The sequence below is a fragment of the Anomalospiza imberbis genome, chromosome 5 (genome assembly GCF_031753505.1).
Source record: "Anomalospiza imberbis isolate Cuckoo-Finch-1a 21T00152 chromosome 5, ASM3175350v1, whole genome shotgun sequence".
Classification (NCBI taxonomy): domain Eukaryota; kingdom Metazoa; phylum Chordata; class Aves; order Passeriformes; family Viduidae; genus Anomalospiza; species Anomalospiza imberbis.
Window position 1 is genome coordinate 57,177,664 of NC_089685.1, and position 22,737 is coordinate 57,200,400.

The window sequence follows — 22,737 nt, forward strand, 5'->3', positions numbered from 1 at the left end:
TAAACTTTAAACACTCAAAAAGAGCAAAATGAGAACACAGAGTTTTTGAACAAATATAAAGAATGCACTGGTTGTGCTGCTGCTAATAAAATTAGGCAAGTATTTCTTCAGACCACATTTGTTTTATTTGGCGTACCATGGCTACAGTACCCTGCAAACTTTTATTAGGAGAATGGTTTCAGAGAGACATGGAACAAAGTGTTGTACTATTACTGTTACTGCTGTAGTTTCAGGAAGAGAATGAGAAGTTATGCAGTGTTGTCCCTGGCCCTCAGAAGGGGAGGGGAGAAGAAGGGAAAAGGAAAAGCAAAGTATCAGCTTCATTGCTCACATGATGGAGTATAAACCACAAACTTAACACACTTTAACCTAAACTCACAGCAGAGCGAGGAGCCTGAAAAATCTTGCCTGTTTCAAGCAAGTGTGTGGGATCACCTCAACCTGCTTTCTATACATCAAAATGCCAAATCTTCCCTAGCTTCTCCTTAGTTGGTATCACAGCTTTTTTCCATTGCAAATCTGGGAACAGCAAGAACAGGCTATGCTGGCCTGAAATAAATGGAATACAAACAGAAGGGGCTCTTGTAGGGATTGTGTTCTTCAGTTTTACATTTAATGAGAAACTCCATTTGTTCATAGCTGCTGAACTACGGCAGGCTGCCACAGAGCCCAGAACATCCATGCAGACTGCCCCAGAATACACTGGATTGCCTCCAGAGGCTCTGCCAGCAGGATGCTGACTGATAGGAAACACTGCTCAAATGTGCACATGAAGTTTTTGTTTAGCTAAAGAGCTGCCTATTTCAGGTTTCTGGGATCTCTTATGTTATGCTAATTTCCCAATATTTAACTGTTACTTTTCTTTTTTTTTTTTAAGAAAAGACAAAACCAGCAAGAAATCATATGGCAACAGTTTCAAGGTGTGGTTTGCTTAAATTAATAACAGGTATGTGGAAAGATAATTAATATATTACATTTCAGTCCACTGGAAACAGTAAAAATAGCAAAGGTCCCAAAATCCAGTCTGAGTAAGATATTACTAAAACCCCCACCCCTACCCTCATAGGCTAAGACACGGCAACAAAATTACCCACCCAATTATTAAAGAAACAGCAATGTTACCAAGAACAGCTCACTAAATATACAGAACTACATTACCTAGGTAGAGTTTATTGCAAAACCAGGAAAGAGACAGCAAACCTGAAGTCTGTCTTCCATTTCAGATTTGCATCACTTGTTCAGCTGTCAGCCACTCACACACACACTCTCACACACACACACAACACACAGCCCAGACACAGAAAGTCACTACCACTTTTGAGTTCCCACAGGCTCACAAGAAATGTTAAAACACTTCAGTAAAAAGTTAAAACGAGATCTTTTACCACAAGGACTATAAAATCCCCCCCTACCTTTGAATTTCTAAGTTTGGGATTCTAAAAGCCATACATAAAAAGGAAGAGTTATTTCAATAGCAGAAAGACTACCTTAAAAGTATCAAAGTAAGTCTAAGGAGAGTTAATGCAACTGAAAAAAAAATTAAAAAAAGAAAACTTGCATCGCACAGTCAGTGCTTTCATTAACACTGTTGATAAGCTCTAAACCTCTAAATGTAGTAGAGCATTCATAGGTTTTGATTAACCTTTAATTCAGAAGTTACATTAGAAAAAACAATTGTAGCAATTCTTTTGAGCTGCTAGTTTCATGAGGAAAAAGTCCCTTTCAAAATCTCAATAAATAAGCTGACATGAAAAGTTAGTTGAGGTTGTCATGCAAGACAAGTTACATAACCAAGACTAACTCAATCTTTATAATAAAGGCAACTTGCATTCAAAAATGAACTTTACCCTTACCATTTTATTCAAAGGGTAAACATGAATTAACCCAGCTGTTTACCTGAATTACAAAAGTAACATGATTCAATATGAAAATAAGAAACTGTCTACAAATCTCTGACAGTAATAAATTGCAATATACAATGCATACAGGAGTTATACAGAGCAACAAACTCTTGTACAAAACAAAAATACTTTAATACCTTTAAAATCCAATTATTTCTTTAAAATCATCATGAAAAAGATTTGAGTCAGAACTCACACCTCAATTAGTCAAGCTTCTGGTAGCTACATTACAGCTATTTAATATACAAAGAGATAAATCTCTTCACCAGTCATTAAAACTGCCTCTTCGTTAGAGTTGCACAGGCTTTCCGTCTCATGTTCCCAGATGGAAAGTTTTCTTCAAAATCATGAGAACTGAATTTGCTGAACACCAGAGATCTAGAGAAAGAAAATGCAAGTTTACATTCCACTGCACCTTTTCTGAAGCTGCAGAGCAGTTCACAGCAAGCAGCCATGAATTCTCAGTGTTGGAATGGCACGACAGCCACCACCAAAGGATTAAATAAAATTAATTCTCATCTTTCAGAGCAGAACAGCTGAACTCATGCTTGGATTTTAGCAGCAGAAGGGAGAGTAGGGGACAGGATACAGGCTCATACCTGTTGATATGATGTTGTGTAGACCATAACATTCTGCTGTTGGCCGTCTGTGGTTATTAAGCCTGCTGGCAACTGGTTAGCTGAAAGAAAGAGCATTTTAAAAATGTTAGGCAGGAACTGCTTGATATACAGAGCCTTGTTTGATGTGTCTGTCACCATTAAACAACTGTGGTCCACTCCAGGACTACAGAGCCATTAATCTCCTGAGTTACCATCCTACACTGGTATAGTCACATTTGTTACCAAGTGTTACAAGTGAACAAGTTTATTCCCATTCAGGAGAACCATATAAAATCCAACTTTATTTTGCTCTGAGAGTAAGCAGAATGTCCAAACCTGTACATAGGCAAATGGAGTGGAGCTCACTACCCTGACCACTGAAAAGGCCATCTCCAGTGCTCAGTATCCCAAGAAGCCTGGAGAATTCAGTTGGCCTTGTTTAAACACAAAGTTAGCACTTGAGCATAGCCATGGAGGAGAAACTCAATTAAATCACTGTGCTGCTTTATAAATTAGGATCCATCAGGGACTCCATGATACAGAAGCCCCATGGAAGGCAGAGGAGAGGAACAGGAACAGGCAATGACAAAAAATAAAAGGCACTGCCAGAGCCTGACATTGCACTGGTTGACTTCAGCACGTCCTTCAGGGCACACAGAAGAGCTCTGATTTCACAGAGGAAAGAGGTGGCCAACAAAAGGAATAAAAAGTACTTCTGAGATAGTGAGAGAAAACACAGGGAGTGATGCTCCAAGGTAAACCTTCACAACATGTATGTTGAGCTCTCACACTCAGAGTAGATGCCTTACAGCTGCTATTTGGAAGCAAAGCAGCACAACTCTCATATTGTAGGTTGTCACTGTAGCACATTTTTCCCTAGGACACAAATAATGAGGCTTTGTTCATGTAGTTACTAAATATAAACAAGATATATAACCAATACAAAATTCTGAAAGCACAGCATAATCCTAACAGTTTTCATTTGAAAGCTGATGCTTGAGGGTTTTTTAATTAGATTTTTGGTTGGTTGGTTGGGGTTGTTTTAATTTTTTTTCCTTCCTCCTTCATTGAACAAATTTTCAATTGCTTCAGTTGCAGGCTAAGAGATGCATTAAGATTAGTGAGAGTGGCTCTGGCAGTTCCAAAATTTACTGCTCTTCAATGTGCATGTTGCACATCCAACACAGCTGAATGGTGAGTCCCTGACCCAGCCCTGGCATGAGGCCACCACAAAGAGTTGAGGGTTATGCCACAGAAGCACAGCTATCACTCCTGCTGCTGCAGTGACACCATCATTCATTCCAGACAGATCTATAGCTGCCCCTGTGGAGAGAAATACCTGCAGCACTTGACATGATCAGTTATTTAACATAATTTAATTTTTTTTACTTTCTTCTAATACTGCAACATCTCCTTTGCATCCTTAATCCTGCCAGGACATTTCTAAAATTGCTCTTTTCAAGGCACAGCAACCTAAAGTTTTTTCATAGAGCACTGAGTTTCCTAGGTCTGGAAATTAAGAATCCAAATCTAAGTATTACAAGTTTTATATATAAAATTATTATAATATTTAGATTTAGATTCTTAATTTCCAGCCAGTTTTATAAGCTACTCTTCCAGGCTAGAAGAGACCCAATGAGTCTGCACTGTTTTATGCAGCCAAAGTCAAACTGAGAGCAAAGTGTATTTCCAATCCTGAATAGGTCATTTTAGTCCTCAGGCTTTGAATTTTTGCTAGTTCAGTAGTTTACCAGTGATTTTATCACATACTTAAAAAACTAAATCTTGTCAGTAGATATGACTAGAGCTGTGCTTCCTAATTCCTCTTGTATCAGGTTCAACATCACCAGCCCGTAATGTTTAAAAGCCAAAGTGGAGACTACATGTAAGAATCAGCACCAACAAAATCAGTGTAAATCCCAAAAAACTGTCAGGCTTCAATCCACAGTAAAAGGAAGAAAAACTACACTGAATGCACATGATACTCCTCACCCTACACCTCCTAGCTCCCAATCTGTGAATTCTTTTGAATGTAAGAAATCTTAAGTTCTTTAAAATTAGACAAAGATGTTTTTCTTCTCTGCCTCATTTCTCAAAGATGAGCTCCTCAAGTCATCAAGAGGGGTTCATTTTACTTTTTTCCCCCAATAGTCTTGCAAGTTGACTGAATGGGGCCTAAATATGTAGCTACTGTAGGGGAAAAAGAAAAAAAAGGTTTGCACATTTCATTACAACCAGTGTTTAAGTGTATACGAGCACTAATATATGCATTTATAAAGTTTCCACAATTGACATGAGCTATTACTAGTCCAGGATATATTCCTCAAGTAAGAATGCTGATGCCTGATGAAACTTTTATGAAAGCTGTAGTAATAACATAATAAATTAAAAAGTACTACTCACTAAATGCTTCTTCTGTGAGCTCCTCACTTAGACCATCTGCAGTTGTAACTGTTCCCCCAATTCCCTTTTCTCCTTTCATTGCCTAAGAAGAGAGCATAAAACAGCAGAAAAAAAGCTTGAGATTTTTTTCAAAGCCCCAGGAGCTCCAGCCAAGGTTTGAAACTTGCAGAAAAGTCACAGTGCAACAGCTGGAGCTTGAAATCCCAAGACCTGTAAAACTCTATGGGATTTGAGAATGTGCATATTACAGGAGTGTTTTTCATCTTAGCCATACTCCTGAAACAAAAACTTGGCAAACGAGGACTGTGTGGTTCTAAGAAAGGCTTTTCACCTTCTGCAGAAAGTTCAAAATCTGTGGTATTCCAGAAGGAGCATTTACAAGAAATCACAGAATCTCACCTACCAAGAATGTGCAACATTTGCTTACCAACCACACAAAAGTACCATCACCATAAACTAAGAGCTGACATTTAAAACCAAGATGTGGAATTTCTTCTCCCACATCAATGACTAGAGCCAGAAAGGATATCAGCACAGAAAGCCAAGGCCCCCATCTGCATGCAGTTTTACAAGTTTGAAGTTTGATGCTCTATGCTATTGCATAAGAACATCTAGAAAAATAATGTGGGCATAAAAAAAGATTCTCTGCAACTGCTTGCTGCAGACAAAATACTCAGTTACAAAACTGAAGTACTTCACCCTGAAGACACCCTTGCTGGAATGGAGATTTAAAACTGATGAGCAAAGCTACTTAACCCATCCATGCAATTAAAACCCAATTCGACTACTCTGCTACCACAGCGTCTATAATCTGCAAAAATAGTCAATTAAGAATGAAAGTAGCACAGACCCACTTGAGACTTATTTGGTAGTCAGGCAATACTTGTCTTTTCAAAAGCACATACAGCACTATCACAGCATGTGCAACTGCTACACAGAACTGGAAAAAGACAGCACACAGCACTACTCTAACTTTATATTACACCTCCTGTTACTCAGTTATCCAGCAATGACCTTCTGGGAAGGGGAAGCTTCAAGTGCTGTCAACAAAACAAATATTGTTAGCAAGTCTGACCTAAAGCAGTCTTAGGTTTACAAAACAAAGAAACTCAGAAGAGCATCCTTATCTACTGTTCTGCCAATTTAGACAGGGGGAGGCAGACCAGAACAAAAAACCCAAGCAGAAGCAACTTCCTTTTTCCTAAATTGCTGAAAGGAAGAAAGTCACTTTCTGCTAGAGAAGGGGTATGTTATATTAACTGTTTGGATCACATACCTAGCATGTACTATGTATCAAAAGCAAACTGAGGGACAGGCTAAAAAAATAATTTTAAAAACCTCATTGAAGAGATAGTTTTCCATGTGAACCATTATTCCAACAAGAGAAAACCAGCTTTTTTCTTTTGCAGACCTGAAGTCCAGACAAGCAATAGGCATTAGGCCAGTTCCTCAGAGGATGCAGTCAGTACATACTGACTGAACCCAAAAATCCAATTAAACATTCTTAATAGGCACCTCTAAAGAGCAGAGCAATTTACTACCACCAATATATTAGATAAGTTATTCAGTTGAAAGCTTTAACTACTCTGAATCAGCAAGTCTAATCAAAATGCTTACTTCCTCCTTTTTCCCTTGATATCCTCTGGAATGCTTTTAAACATTACATTACTCCCTGACCCAGAGCTGTGAGATACTGGGCAAGTTAGCCATTATACAGTTACAACAAAGAGCTACGGATAAACACAACCAGGTTAAATAAATGAGCAAATACCCATATATACCAACCTCTCTGAATTTTTGGAGGTATAACTTCAAAGGTTCGACATAGCTATCAAACCCCAAGGTAGACATGGCAAAAAGAATATCCTCTCCATTGATGGTCTTTCTTTTCTCTTGGTGACACCTCTCACTTGCTTCTGATGTTATAAAGCTGATGAATTCACTTACACACTCTTGTACACACTCCTTTGCATCCTTAGCAATCTAGTAAGGAAAAAAGTATCATAAAATCATTAATGAAGACACAAGACTTTAAAAAACTCACCACAAACCCCCCAAAGAATACATCAGATAATTGAGGAAACATTCCAAAACCCAATGACAATGCTCATTTAGGCAACACCTGCACAGCAAACCACTGGATGTCCTCACTGCTCTATGTAAGACCAGCTGCAATGTGATTTTACCCATGTTTTACTATTTCAAGCAGCACAGCCAACTTCCAGGATCTCCTGAAATCCTATACAAGCTTTTACACATAGATGCTTCTTGTTTTGCTTACCTATGTCTCTTCAAACCTGTTCATTACAATGTCACAGTCCACTTCCTCTTCTTTTAAGAGCTCCAACCCCACTGCAGTACATTGCCACAAATTCAGCAATGACAAGTATTTTTATCCTGCCTAGATTCAAGGACTAGAATATACACCTAGCAGCAAGCCTTTCTAATGCATTAGTATTCTGGTGTAAAGTTACCAAATGAGAATTCAAACGAAGCACCATATGCCCCCGGCAAGAATGAAGTAAGTAAATTTGATTAGAGTTTTCAGCAGGACAAAAGTCATTTACCCAACTTAAGTATTATTCATGATTACTTGGGAAGCTGACAGGAGTCAACAAGAAGATTATAATAATTAAGATTCTTATTCTTCACATGAAAAGAACCTAAAAAATTGAAGCAGTAACTGTGTGCAGAGTCTTCACTAGCTCCTCTGATATTTTCAGACATGTAGGGTGAGATTTTCAGAAGTCATCAGTCAGAAGCTTCCCTTGCAATTTTTTACAAAAAACCATCCTGATTTTTCAAGATAGCTCTACATCCCATATGCTAAATTCTCAAGAAAAATCTCATCTTGATCACTAAAAATTTATGACAATATGGACTAGGGTAGAGTTTTTCACAGCAAAGTTATAAATGTAACATCCAGATCTCCAGAAAGCCCTGAACATTATGAAAATACAAGCAGATGCAAGTAAATTATGTCTTCCTTCTATTTAGAGTGATGTCCAAAAAGAGAGATCAGTTTTAGCTGGAGGAAATGCTACTGTGGCTGGAATTGTATTGGAATACAATAAAGAAACAGCAAATCATAGGAGCCCTGCAAAGGTTTAAGATAAACCACTAGAATGATGAAGTACTTATACAACCACCAGCTCAGCAGAATGGATTAAAAAGTCTATTCTTAGAAGTAAGAAATAAGTAAGGCTTTCAATATCTGGCCTTATCTGCTCCACAATATAAAGCAGACTTCTTAGGTCACTTCGACATTTGGGTGTGTGAATATTTGGGTGATGCAAGGCTAACCATTCTCTTTCCTTCAGGATGAGCACTGGATTTCTATTTCAGCCAAAATTATTCACTTATTCCAAATTTTATGCACCTCAATGAAAGCAGACTAAATCTCTCAAGAGAATTGCATAGAAAATATTCTTAGTGATTGTCATCAAGCCTGATCCTTTACGACAATTTCAGAGAACACATCTTAGAAAAACAAAGCTCTTGAAAGCCCTATGGAGAATAGTTCTGGACACTCTAACTACAACAGTTACTAAAAGCTTTCAGAAATCTAAGAAAAATGGGCCTGGTATCAATCACCTCCTGCTCCTGGGGCTTTTTTCCCTTTCCTTTTATAACACTTTTCTTCAAGAAACCAGCATCATTTGGAAAAATATGTTGTTCTAATTAGATCACTGAGAGGAAGGAATAAAACTCATTAACACACTTTCTTTACCAGACAACAGTATTACCTTTCCTGTTTGGGGTATGGCATTTTTCATTATTCTTGCCACATTTGCAATTGGAAGATAGATATCTTGTTCTCTAAAACTCTCTTTTGAGCCGTTTGTATCTTCATGATCATTCATGCTGTCCTCTGTGTCTAATGAAATGAAGAAAAGTTAACAGAAATTATATTTGATAGACTGCAGGCAATAATTCAGTTTAAAATCTTACACTGAAGGATGAAGACCTTTGAAAGCACCGTGTGATAACATCATATAAATAATTTTAAAAATAGATGCAACATCAGGGTGCCTTTATAAAGATAGCATTTTATCACATTATGCACAGAAGTGTACATGGCTGCTGATCAACAACCATTATTAATGCCATGTCAAAATACAAACTGCTTCCTAGAACATCAATTTTTTTGTCACCCCCTCAAGGTCACTGTGCCAACATCTAAAAATCCAACCTGCCCCCTTCATACTGCAGAAAAAAATGCTTTATACAGTGAGGCATTATGAAAGCAATGGCAAATTCTTAGCCTGAGAGAAGAAAGCAGAGAATGATACAAGAACTGGAAGAAAATATATGTATAGACACATATGCAGAGAAATAGTAGCATTTAGTCTCTCACTTCTTACCATCATGAGGCTGTATGACATAGTGACTGCCACCAATGTAATCTCCAGCAATTCCTAACTGAGAAGCATCTGTTGTGGAGCTGTCACCATCCATCTACAACCAGAAGAAGGAAACCTTTCAGGTGTGATTGTTACATCACTAAGCGCATCTATTACTCAAACCCAGCACAAACTATGAGATCAATTTATACAAAGCATAAATATTTTGCTATTGGAGAACAGCATCCCCACTGTCATTAATGAGTTTTACTGACGGTGGGAATAGTTTAACTGGTTTTGAGGCTTTCCAAAAAACTCAGCCAGAGGCACAGGCCATACATAGAATCATCTAGTTTATGTTGCACATAGCTCCCATGAGAGTCTCACCAGAACATTCAAGGTGTCTCTGAACAACCCTCAAAACCTACATCAGCTCCTCATTCACTGAATGCTTTACCTTTAAGTTACTACACAGAGTGCATCCTTCACTCACCTTTACCATCCACGTTGGTTTGTCAAGCCACTGACAAACTTCTAAACAGATCACGGGACCAGCTCTGCATCCTCATCCTCCCTGAGATACCAGTTACTCCTATGTGCCTTCTGAGTCATGTTTTAGCATTCCCTGGTCCTCCCCTACCTCACTCTCTGGGCATCCTTAGGTGCTCTTCTCTCAAGGTTCTGATGTGGTGGCCAACAAGAAGACTTCTTCATGATGGTTTGGAGATGGGGCTGTCACAGTTTAATAGGTAACTTAAATGCCAGGAGAAAAAGGGATGCCAAAAGAGCTTGTGCTTCCCTCCTTCTTACTGACAAGCTACACACACAGCCCCTGGAGAGGCAGAGCCCAGCTGACTTCACTCACTGACCCCACACCCATTGTGTGGGTACCTTGGTGTCTTTGAAGGATCACATGGCTGTTGCCAGTGAGACCACAGAGCTCACTTTTTTGCACACCCATGAAGAGGGAGGGAAGGAGAAGCAATATTGTGCTATTTTTACACCTACCCAGAAATATGAGCATTTAACCTCTCACTAATCTGCACTTTGCTTGTGGCCACAGGGCTGAGTTTCACTTTGAAACCTTCAAGCAATGTCCGGTGTTACCCTTGGCCACAGACACGCAAATAACACAAGCGCTACTCACATTCCAACAACAGCCGGACAGAGCCTTAGGAACTGCTCAAGAGAAACAGACTCTTCCAGCTCTTCTTCATTGTACAGAATATGACACACACTTTTATAAAGAACTTCAGGTCCGTTTTGCTGGGCTTTTGTAAACCAGCTTCACTTCTTACACAGCAGCTTTACCCAAAGAAGGGCAGTATTTTAGGCATTAACCTTCCATGTGCCAAACTTCACATAAATTCACTTTGTCCACATTTTGCAGACTCTTTGTTGGGAGATTTAACTTTGCTTTTCAATCTCCCAAAGGGTCTGCAGTTTGCTTACTCAGCTTACTGTAATGACAATGCAAGGATATCACAATCCTGCATGTCATGATCACCAAAACTGACATCACACATCAAGAATTAAGTTAAGAGAATTGTGCCTCTCTCTTACTTCTGCACTTTGAAACAATTAAAATTGTAGTCTGGTAAATCCCAAAAGCTACCTCCAAAATTAACTTAGAGCTTTCTGGTAGTTTTTTTCTCAGTTTCAGCTCTCTGATCCCTACCAGAATTTAGTTCAGGATCTCAAATTTACTCAGCCCCAGTACAAGGTATTTTAAATACCTTGATCTTTCTTTCCCTGTCTTTTTTCAATCTTCTGTGAAATGTGTCTTCTAAATTACTTCCTTCCTCCACGGTTGCAATATTCTTCAAACTTCTGCCATGATGTGATAACGAACTGGTTTCTGCTCACCTCTCCTGCAGGCTACTCTATCTGAATCTTTATTGCCAAGACCCAGCAACACTAAGAAATCATCTTGCTTTCATCAGCCCAGCTTGCCTTCAAAAGACAATTCCTGCTTGAATCTCTTTCAAACTTCTGCTGCATCTACAGACATTTTGGTCATATTAGACTAATGCATCCTCAAGGTAATACCTTTGCTTCTATTTTCTGTGTGCACCTTTCCAGATCTACTTACAGGATGTATTATTTCACCATTAGTGGGAACTTGTGGGGATGTTTATCAGCACTATGAATCTAAAATAGTGATTAGCTAAATTGATAGGAAAGTGCTTGCAACAGAAAAAGACAGATCTGACTCAGATAAAGAAAACAGCCACTGACAGCCTAATATCAACTGAAATTACTTCTGTGGGTATTACTTGAAGAAAGATTTTTAGCTGCCAGGACAACCTTGGGACAGGAGATTAGGGACAGTGCTAACACCTTTCTGCATAATGCTCAGCATAACCAGGTCCTGATCCAGGCCCACAAGATAATTCATGTTGGAAGTGGCCGTGGGAGGTCTCTACTCCAACCCCTGCTAAAAGCAGGGTCAGCTCCAAGCTCAGAGCAGAGCACTCAGGACTTTCTCCAGCCATATCCTGAAGGCCACCACATACAGAGCCAGCCCAGCTGCCCCATGAGCCACCTCCACAGCCCAGCTGACCACAGTGTGAGGGAGGGAGTGGATCTCAGCACACTACTTCAATCCAAGTAAGTTGATGGAAGAACTTCAGCCAGAGTTGTCATTCAATTCAAATCTAGACCCAGGCATCTGAATATAGCAACTGTAATTAATATGCCATCCAAGTCACCCTACTAGTATTTCTTTGAGCCCGATGGATGACAAACATGACCTTGCAGGAAAATGTGGCCACTGCTATCCCAGTCATCTCATAACAAACAGTTGCATGCTCACACATTACAGTTTTCATTTCAGATGTTCAAAACTCTAGTCAATCACCACATTATCTGATTGTCAAGCTCAGCACAAGTTCTGTAACACATACAGCAATGTTCAGAAAATGAGAAAACACTCTTCTCACTACACTGTTGCTAATTAACCCCCCTCCTTTAAACAAACAAACCAAAACCCCAAACAACCAATAAAAGCCCTCTAAAACCATGACACAAACTAAATTCTGTGTGCCTGAAGTTGCTCTGGAAAAGCAGCAGCCCAATATAGCATAGAAACAACACCCTGCCTACACTAACTGCAGTCACTGGGAGACTAAAAAGGCCAACAGTTCTTATATTGGCCCATTTAGTAGGAAGACCTACTAATTTGGATGGAAGTAGATGCTAAAACAGGCAATGTCCTGGGAGAGCTAATCCTAAAAGGTTCAGGTGGGCAAGAATGTTCCTCTCAGATTTTGCTTTAGACCGCCCAGTTGTTACAACTTGCTTTAAAGAGAAGTAGCCATTTGCAGATTATACCTCACATTAGCATGGCAGTTTCAGCATGCAAACATTGCAACGCCTTTTAATACAAGAGCATCTCCTACCTCTGTGTGGCTGCCAAATTGCACAAGGGAGGGCTTCCAACACCTCAGTCCTCCAGCAGCAAGTGCTGTGCACAACTGCAGGAAGCCATTACTACAGGTTGTACATTACCCTCAGCCTCCAGGGCTAGGAGACACTGAAGCTCCTCCATGCATACACACGGACTGAATCAAGACTGAGAGCTAAGCACATCAGAAGTGACATGTCAGTCTCTAAAATGACCATGGCCCTATCTGATTTTATCAACAACCAGGGAGAGTAAACAAGTACAGGACATAAACATTCAGCACTATACTGCAAAAGAAAAATTTGAATACAGGGTAGCAGCACAGAAAGCAGCATGCTTCCTGTTAGTGGTTTTCTGTTTGCTTTTTCCATCTCTAATAAAAAGAAAGAATATTACTAGGGATATACAAACTACTTGATGCATGGAAATTAACCAAAGAAATATGTTAAAAGAGAAACATTTCAAGGGCATCAAAGAAGGTTCAGTGATAAGATGCACATGAATGAACACACAGGTTTACACTGACATTTGGTATAAATATTCTGGAGGATGCTTAAAAAAAAATTGCTCCTGTCACCTGCCTACTGTTCCTATAATATGCCTATACTAAACTAATAATACATCAGTATCTCAAAGTAAACCTTGCATCCTGTTTAATCTTATAAGCTCTCTTAAGAGCACAGTCAGTATCAGTGGCTCAGCTGCATGATAACTAAAGAAGAATACAAGCTAGAATACTAGCATTGAGAAGAAGGGACTAAAGCTTAGATAAATATAAAAGGAAAAACAAAGAAGAAAAAAAATTTTGAGGAAACAAGATTTTTTATTTCAGAATGAGGAAGTTATCTGGAAATGATTTACAAACTGCCCTCTTGAAGGGAAACCAAAGGCCTCTTGTGATTTAAATATTTCATGTGGTATTTATTCACCCTGTCTCCCAAAATTGCTACCTTATAAAAGGGGCAGTAGAAAATGATATGCAATGAACTGAAGCACTTGGTACACATTCCATGCAGTCATGTCTGCCAAAGAAGCAGGACAGAAACAATAACTAAAGCTGTAGGTAGTAACCACATCATTCATTTTGCCACACCTTGTCACAAGAGAAGTAAAGCTGTGAATCAGTATGTAACAGCAGAGGCACAAAGTTTTATTCGAGCTTTCTGCACCCTCTCCTGTTAAGCAGAAAGATTTTTCAATTGAAAATACACTTTCAATTTCCTTTTATTTTTCAGTGATTTCTGGGGATCCTAATTTCCCACTGAATTCTCATCTGCAGGTTTATAAGAAATACCAACTGGTGAATGCATTCACAGGACATTGTTCCAGCAGACACACAAAAATATAACACTAAACCCCTTAGCACATAGCTAGAACAAAACTCTCTCTCCATCTCAGGCTTCTCTAATCCCTCACATTCAGTGTTTTCCCCCACAGCAGAATAACACTGGGAAAAGCAGACTGATGCTGAGAGGACCAGACAGTGTCACCAAGGTTCATTAGCATCTGGGCTGTACCAGAATCCTTCTGCTGGCCCACGGGGAGGAAACTTTCCCTTATGAAATCCAAAGAGGCCATTGCCACCTTTATACCTTTCCACGCCATGTAACAGTCTATCAACTTTATGTCTTATCTTACAAGCCCAAATGCCACTGATCACAAGCCCCCTCCACATGGACCCAACTCTGCTACAGCAGCTGGTGGCTCCTTCCCAGGCTGGCTAACATCCACAAGCACTGTTAGCTCCAATACATATGGCTAGACTAAAACCTCAGGCATTTTCACATCAAGGAGTGGGTCAGTGATACAGAGCAAGCAGGAGAAATTGAGTTTCCACGCTTTCTCTTTTTTGGCAGTAGAAGAGAGAAGCTGGAGGGGAAAATAAACAAGATGAGCAGAGGAATGGAGGCAGTTTAGTTGCTTTTGCAGAAGCTGGAAGAGGAAAGCAGTACTGAACACGCTGCACCATCACCTCCATCCTTCAGCAACCTGACTGAAATCCCCATATTACCTTTCAATAGTAAGTTTTCAATACTTTTCTAGCATTTCTGGTAAAAAACTAAGCTTATCTGTTTATTAAAGAAGCAATCCATAAATCCTGTCTTTTTTCTTTTAGACGTTTGGTAACATTTTTAAGTAGGTTATTTCTCCTTTGTTGAGGTAGTAACTGAAGTATGCCAAGCAGCTTTTTTCCTCTCAAGCAACAGGGCAAGTAAGAGTTTTACAAAATTAGTTCAGACCAGACTGAGCTAGCTTCAGAACAGACTATTTTCGGCCAAAACTGCTGAATTTGCTGACACTTGTTTTTATTCTACCAATGTTATTTACCCATATTGTTTAGTATGCATATATATAGTAATGTTTTGCTCTTTTTACAAGCATCCTGCCACTAAAGCATCAATTTCCAAATACTAAGTGTCTTCAAAACACTACTGCAAAACTCAGTACTAAGTCAAGTTTCTTTCTAAGCAAAATTTTAAAGATGGAGCAACATTAGATTTATATTTGAAAGCACTAAAGGAAGAACCTTGCAAACCTTTTTTAAAGGTTGACAAAACAAGGTACCACCAGACTTTAAAAGTTTCAGTGTTTAATGTTTCACATCTTGACCTTATCTTAAATATTCTTTTTCTTTCAATTTCTGAACATTGCCTCCCTTCATGTAATTATTACCACAAATAAGAGTTAAGCTTTGAACTGCTGTGACTGTCAGATCCTGAAGTCTAAAGAGTAACACCCAGTGCTCCTAACTTCTCCCAGTATAATGCCATAGCTGTAAATGCCAGCGGCCAAGACCAAGTATAACCACCCACTCAATGCACAGCACAAAAGCAACACACTGAGGCATCAAAACGGTTCCAACTGATCCATCTCGGGTGTCCTAGAGAACTGCAGATGGATCTTGCCTTTACATTTTAGCTGTCATGCCACAGGCCACATAAGCAAAGAAAAAAAAGAAAGCAACCGCTAGCTTATTGTTTAGGAACAGTACACTAATGATTATATATAGACACCATTTCTCCATTCCTGCAAGCCAATTAAAGCCAGACTCTGAATACTGCCCAAAGTGGCATCTGCCATTTTCCTTTTTCTGACCATTTTGCCAAATCTTCTTTTGAGAAAGCTGATTTTTTTTTTAAATTAACAGTAACTGCCATCTACCAAGATGCCAAAGAAAGGTTACTACATGTAATAGAGTCGATGAACGGGCTGCAATCCAGATTTCTGTGCTCCTCGTTGCCTAAAAATTTTCAGATCACTGTTATCAGTAATTTTGCCATCCCAAAAGCAACCCAAGCACACTAGGTAGCTTCTACCTGACAGTACTTTTCAGAACAAAATCTTTTTGGTTAAACTTCAAAGAAATTGGTAAAGCTAGAAGTTGATTTTCTACTGCTGCTATACTGCAGAATATATATCATAGCTGCAGAAACGTTACTAGAACACATGAAATTTTTTGTGGTTTTCCAATAGTATTGTCTGTGAATAACCTCAACAGTACTCTTCAGGATCACCAATTACATAATTTCTGGAGGCAGAACAGTGGCTAGCACACGCAGGCCTGCCCAAGAACACCTGCCACACACTGAAAAGTTGTGTAGACATTGATAATAGCAGGGTCCTGTCTCTCTCCCATCTATCATGTGTGTCACAGGACAAGTGCTGATGCCACCCAGCTGCCTCTGTGCCACTGCGAGCCGATCGATCCCATTCCCCGATTTCATGCCCTTCAATGATGCAAACGCAGCTAGCTGGGGCACGGGGACACCTTCCTACTTACACCAACAGCCTCCGAGCCTTCCGGGCACCCAGCTCACATCTGTTCGAGAGGTAACTCGTCTATCGTGACCCCTTGTTTACAAATGGCACAAGACGACGAGTCCTCAGTTAATCAGCAACTTTATTGTCGGTCACCCTGGCTGTGATTTCCGCGCTGCCCGCACCTGCCCGTGGCCGGCCGCTCTGCCGGGCCCCCGTGCAGCCCACCAAGGCCTCGCACTCCCGCCCGCACGGCCAGCCGGGTACTGGCACCACAGCCCGGGGCCTCGGCCCACGCTCCTCATCCCTGCAAAATACCGCCAAACCTTCCAGGAAATTTCGGTCCCGACAACGGCGTGGGGAGGACCGAGGGTAGAGACCGGGCCGCTGTGGCGCCGCTACCCGGCTCCCAGCCCGGCCAGGGGCCGTGGGCGTGGTGGGGGTCCCGGCCCCTCGCTCCCGCGGCGAGGGGAGGGGGCTCGGCCGGGCGGACACAAAAGAGCGCGGAGCACCCTCCGCCCGGCGCGGCCGCCACAAAGCCGCGGCCCCGGGACACAGCGAGCGCGGCCGGCGCGGAGACGGAGGGATGGCGGGAGGCCGTGCGCCCCGCGAGTGCCCGCCGCTTCTCAGCCGGCGGCCAGGGGTGCCGGCCGGCCGCAGGGCAGCTCTGCCTGCTGCCCCCACCCCTGCCTAGGCCGCAAAATGGAGCCGGAGCGGGGAGGGCCCCGCGGAGAGAGCGGGACAGCGGCGGGGGCGACCGCCCCGCCGCCCCTGCCGACACCACCCTCGCTGCCGCCTCCCTCCCTCCCTCCCTGCCCGCCCGCTCCACTCCGCTCCCCTCCCCACCCGCCCACCCCGCTCGGCTCCCCGGCCGCGCGGCCCCCGCGGCTCCGGCCGCACAAAGCGACGCGCGGCCGGTGCGGGGCCCGGGGCGCCAGCCCCGCACTTCCTGGTGCCCGCGGCGGCGGCGCGGCGGCAGCGCCGGGGCCCGGGGAGGGAGACGGACATTTCATTCGAGCCTGCAGTGGAACCGGTTACCAATCATTGGCCGGAGCCAGGCACAAACCTCCAGTGCGGCCCTGGTTGGCTCCCTCCGCAAATCGGCTGTTTGGTTGGACGGAAAATGGCTGCGAAGGAACCAGTCCCAGCGCGGAGCCCCGCTTCCCGCAGCCGGGCTGCCCTCCCTCCGCGCCGCCTCCCCGCCACTCGTGTCGGCTCTTCCCTCAGCGCGCGCCCTCCCGCCGGGCCGGCCCTGCCCGCCTCTTTTATGGAGCGGCCGGGCCGGGGGGCGCCGGGCCCGCCCCCGCCGCGCGGCGCTGGGGCACGGCGGCGGCCGGGGCTGCCACCGAGGGCTGTCCGTGCCGCACGGCTCGGTCCCGCAGGCCTGCTGCTGCTGCCGATTGTGTAGCGGGGCTTCTGACCAGGCGCAGCTCTTCCCTGCGGCCTCGGTCTCACACAATCACAAATGGGTCAGGTTGGAAGGGACCACAGTGTGACATCTGGTCCAACCTCCCTGCTCAGGCAGGGTCATCCTGGAGCACAAGCACAGGGTTGCATCCAGGCAGTTCTGGGATATCTCCCGGTGAGGGAGCCTCTCGGGGCTACCTGTTCCAGTGTGTGGTCGCACAGAAACAAGGTCTTCCTCATGTTCAGGTGGAACTTCCTGTGCATCAGTTTCTGCCCGTTGGCTCTTGAAATATTGCTTGGTACCACCAAAAATGCCTGGCTTCATTCTGTGACCCCCTCCCTCCAGATACCGACGGACATTGATGGGGTCCCCTCTCAATCATCCCTTCTTTAGGCTGAACAGGCCCAGATCCTCCAGCCTTTTCTCATAGGAGATGTTCCAGTCCCCCAGTTTTCCTCATTGTCCTGGGAGGTGGGGGCTGGGGGAGAGTGGCCAGCTGTGTCCCACTGGCCTTGTCCCTGGTCACAACACCCTGTTGCCTCACCAGCTGGTGCCTATTGTCAGCAAGGCAGGCACTATTATTGTGAAGGTTCCTTAGAGCTATTCCAATCTGTGCTACACTTGCATCAAGATTCACCAGCTGAGAGAAGAGCAGGTTACGTCCCCAGTGACTTCCTACATTTGCGCAGCCTGAGAAAGAGGAGGATGGCTCATGGAACCCAGGTCCAACCAACCATTTGGTGGAATAGAACCTTGGGTGAGGGGATCTGTGGGTCTGTATTACTTTCCCCTTTCCCCCAAAAAAGTAAAATTTCACTGCAAAACAAAAAGGATCATTTCCCCGTGGTGATACAGGACTTAGAGAACATTTTTCTTCCACTTTTAGGCTTTGTTCTGAATAAATACGGGCTGTTGAGTGAAGATATTAGTTGGACTGACTTCTCCACTGAGATTTATAAACCTGTCTTATGAAGCCTTTATATGAAACACTTCATAATCCACCAGTCCCTTCATTAATTAGAATCAGAAAGGGCCAAAAAGCAGCCAAAGACATTCCACACATCTGCCAGCAACATGTGTGTATGTGCAGTCTCTCAATGGAGGTAATAAGAATATTTTTGGTTTATTCTTAATTCTTAACCTGTAGTAATTCTTCATTATTTGAGGGTATTAAGTATTTTAACTAAACTAGTATGAAACTTACATTTCACAATAGCTTCTGCTAGCATCCTCTTCTGGTTAATATCCGATAAATGCAGTATACTCCTCTCCTAACTCTTTTCTGGTACTGGGATTTACACAAAGCAAAACTCAATAAAGCCTACACATTTCCACATAGTTTCACCTAACACCATTAGTTTCATGTGCTTTGATATATCGTAAAGATTTAGATTCACTCAAAATGTCCATGTATTTGGATTGTTTTGAGTTTAAAGTGAAACATAAAGCAAGAAGAAATTTTTTGTGGCCATGGGTTTTTACTGCAAATGCTATATGCAGCTTAATGCTGCCTCATGGGTACTATCAGCAGTAATTAGTAATTTTTTTTTTTTTTTTTTAGTGTCCAGAAGATGTTAAGTAAGGCAAGAATATTCACTAAGTTTGGGACCTTAGGGGATGCATTTTCCCCTTTATCTATTTTATAGCTTGTGTTCACTAAGTACAATGTGGTGACAATACACTATTAATATGTGCACCCTTAAGATCTTTGGGTGGATTTTGTTATGTCAGCCCAGAATTTCACAAGTGATTAGAAAGATTAACGCTGACCAGTCTGCAGGTTTTTCAGGGCACAGAGCAGACAGTGCCCTTTTTTTGAGCTGCTAGTAGCTAGTTTTGAATCTTCTTGAAAACACAGCCCTCCAATTTTTCTACTGCATTTTTTTCAAACTTGAAATGAAAATATTGTTTCTCCTGTGGTTTTCGTACTGATATTTATCAATGTTGTGTTGATGGAAAAAACTACTTATCCACTTCTACTTAGCACTTTTCTTTAGGACAGCATAGTGGGAACAAGTGTTCACTGTTACTGGTGACAGAGCAGCACTCAGCGGTTAAACTTGTCAGCCAGCTGGAGCCAGGGAATTCAAGCCAGCATTCCCATTTACATACATTTTATTTTGTATTCCTCCATTAGTAACAATTTCTATCACAATCTTGTAACTCAGTCTTCAATTGGTTTGTTATTTTATTCCTATGCAAAGTATATTCTCAAGCTCCATATTTTGTAAGGCAGTGATCTACTTTCTGAAATTGTTATTTTGTGCCTAAAATTTTAAGTGAGGAAATCAAAATCTTCAGATATATTCTTTTTAGTGTTAGCTAAGGTGAGCAAGTATGCATCTTTATAGCAGAACAGATATATCAGCTTATTCCAGAATGTGCCTTACTTCTGCTGTGGACTCTGTCATCTGGAAAATAAGTGCTTGAAATAAGAAATTCTGATTTTTGTAGAAATAGCACTGGAGGTAGGGTGGGTGAGTTGTTCATCTAACTTTCTCCAGAGTTCTCAAAACAGTGAAGTTCTTAGTGTAATAGACTGGAAATAGGTCTGTCATCAAACTGTGAACTCCATGAAGCATCAGGAACTGGTATTCATTCTTCATAGTGATCTTTCTAATGTTAATTATCTTCTTTGTTTTTGTAGGTCAGAGCATTCTTATTTGTATTTGGCAATCCTAAATAAAAGATACTTGAAGCTGCAGAGCTAAGCAATGCTATCTGAAAAAGATGAAATGTGGAAATCCAGCAGAAATTATCTACAGGTAATTAACCAAGTCAGAGTGGGATGAGACCAGGTGGAATTATACAAAGTTCAAGACATTATTATTTTTTTAAGGATCACTGCTGTGTTGAAAAATTCTTCAGCTAATTAGGCATGCCTTCCTTTTAGATAGTGTTCCCCCTTTCACAGTAAAATTTCAGCTACACTTGGCAGGAGCTGTGTGCTCAGGTAGTCTTTGTGCTATGTGATCCCACAGCTCTGAAGGGGAGACACATACAGCATCTGCACTGTGCCAGTGCACCTGAGAGGCAGATCTAGAAGAGTAGCTAGCTTTGATGCTCATGAGGACCATGAGGACCAAAGAATGTGTTTATTCACAGCAGACTGGGATCCTCCCCAAAGGGGGGGCTGGGAAGGTGCAATTCTGAAATTACTACATCCCATTTAGGAAATATGGTCCAAAGAGCAAAGTGCAAGCTTGGATATATTTCCCAGGCCTATTGCATGCTTCTTGTATGACCTTGGGCAAATTACTGTTAAATCCAAGCCATCAGATTTCAATTGAGACATGCATAAATGCCTGTGAAGTCTGAAATCTGAATTTTAATCGTGTTGTGCCTCAATTCCCCATCTGCTAAATCAGTAGCAGTATCATTTTGCCTATCCTGAACTGAACTGTGAATGGCTCAGATATTGGGAAAGCAGGAGAGGTAGGAGTACCAGAGGTAAGAAATGACAAGTGAAACTATTTTCTGAAGGCTTCTTGAGACCAAGCTGCTGTATGGCAATCCCTAAGGAGAGCTGAACTAATTTTTGAGCCTTTTCCTCACTACTGCTCAACTGCCTTTCCTTCACAGGATGCACAGAAATGTAGTATGTTGAGACATACTCCACTAAGTAAATTCTATTAAAATTGACCAACGTTTCAAAATTTATTGGGAGAGCTAAGACAGATAGGCTGTACCTAATGTCTAAATCTTCTTCCTTTAGAGAAAAGAAAAAACAACTTACTGCTTTCACCTGTGGAATGGGTGCATAGATAGATGCAAATAGATGCAAAGATACAGCTTGAAGTTTAGGTTTGCTAGTTAATCTCAGCTCAGTGGGGTTAAATGTGGCTGGCAGCAATCCCTTTGAAAGGTAGCTGGAAGAGAACTCACTTGTAATCAGGTAATTTATATGTTAAGACATGTCTCAAACATCAAGTATAGACATTCCACACGAGCAATAGGAACTTCAAAGTACACATGCAAGACAGAACCACTTGAAGAACTAGAAGAGATCTTGGCAGAAGCTTCTACCTTGTCCATGAATAATACAGCAACAGGTGGAGGTGAAACTACAATATCTCCTCTGCTTTGTTTTCAAAAAAGGAACTACACTGTTTTGCGATGCAATCTGAGAAGAGCTCGCTTTTCAACTGTGCCATTACAACCTCCTGGATAAAACCATTAGCATTGGTTTTGGCTCTTCTCAAAACACAAAAGAGAAAAAAATCAATACTCATTTTAAATAGCAAAGGTTGAAGTCATTTAGCTTTATCAAACCTTATGACAAGTAATATAAAGTATAAAATGGAAAAGCTAAGTAGCTCTGGTAAAACTTCAATTTAATTTTTCATAACTAAATTTTTTACACATTTGCAAGGGTCATTCACATGGATTTGTTTGATATCACTAGCATTCAGCTGCATTCTATGGTTATGTTTTGGATTTTCTCCCTATTACCAGCTACATGTGGGATTGAAGGTACAAGTATGGTGAAAGATATCTTATTTAATTCTACTCTGCAAGAGGATAAGCAGCTGCTTAATGGCTATGCAGTGAAATCCTACATCTCCCAGGGGTGGGGAAGCTGTGTTCCATTACAGCTTTGTTTTGGGTACTGCAGAGGGAGCACAGAAGGCACGTCAGATGAAGATGGGAAGTGAGGAAATGTGGACTTTTGCCCAGTGCAGTTCTGATGACAAAGTTACAGTTATGAAAGCCCTGAAGCTGTCAGTATTGACATAGTGGATTTACAGAGCAGGAGCTCTGCTGGGCTACAGAACTAAGTTTTTCTCTGGATCATGAAAATTTACTTACATAAAGCCCATGTTTTCTCATTGTGTCCATGTGGTTGAATTGCGCAACTCTTAACAGGTTGGATCACTTGGTTTTCTTGGCGTGTGCCAAGGTTTAACCCCAGTCAGCA

The 22,737-nt window shown here is 41.8% G+C and overlaps 1 protein-coding gene across 2 annotated transcripts; it reads right to left on the reverse strand.

The window, feature by feature from the left end:
- Nucleotides 1-1,837: 1,837 nt before the first annotated feature.
- NFYB (nuclear transcription factor Y subunit beta) lies at nucleotides 1,838-17,611 on the reverse strand. 2 transcript variants are annotated; one of them, XM_068191021.1, is made up of 7 exons: nucleotides 17,478-17,611; nucleotides 9,268-9,361; nucleotides 8,650-8,780; nucleotides 6,689-6,886; nucleotides 4,904-4,985; nucleotides 2,501-2,580; nucleotides 1,838-2,279 (listed from the first exon to the last, which is right to left on the reverse strand). In XM_068191021.1, the coding sequence occupies exons 2-7, from the start codon at nucleotides 9,359-9,361 to the stop codon at nucleotides 2,247-2,249; spliced, it is 618 nt and encodes a 205-aa protein (XP_068047122.1). In that variant the 5' UTR covers nucleotides 17,478-17,611; the 3' UTR covers nucleotides 1,838-2,246. The 2 variants fall into 2 exon arrangements, with proteins under 2 accessions (XP_068047122.1, XP_068047121.1); XM_068191020.1 differs by lacking the exon at nucleotides 17,478-17,611 and adding an exon at nucleotides 17,450-17,472.
- Between the last annotated feature and the right edge of the window lie 5,126 nt (nucleotides 17,612-22,737).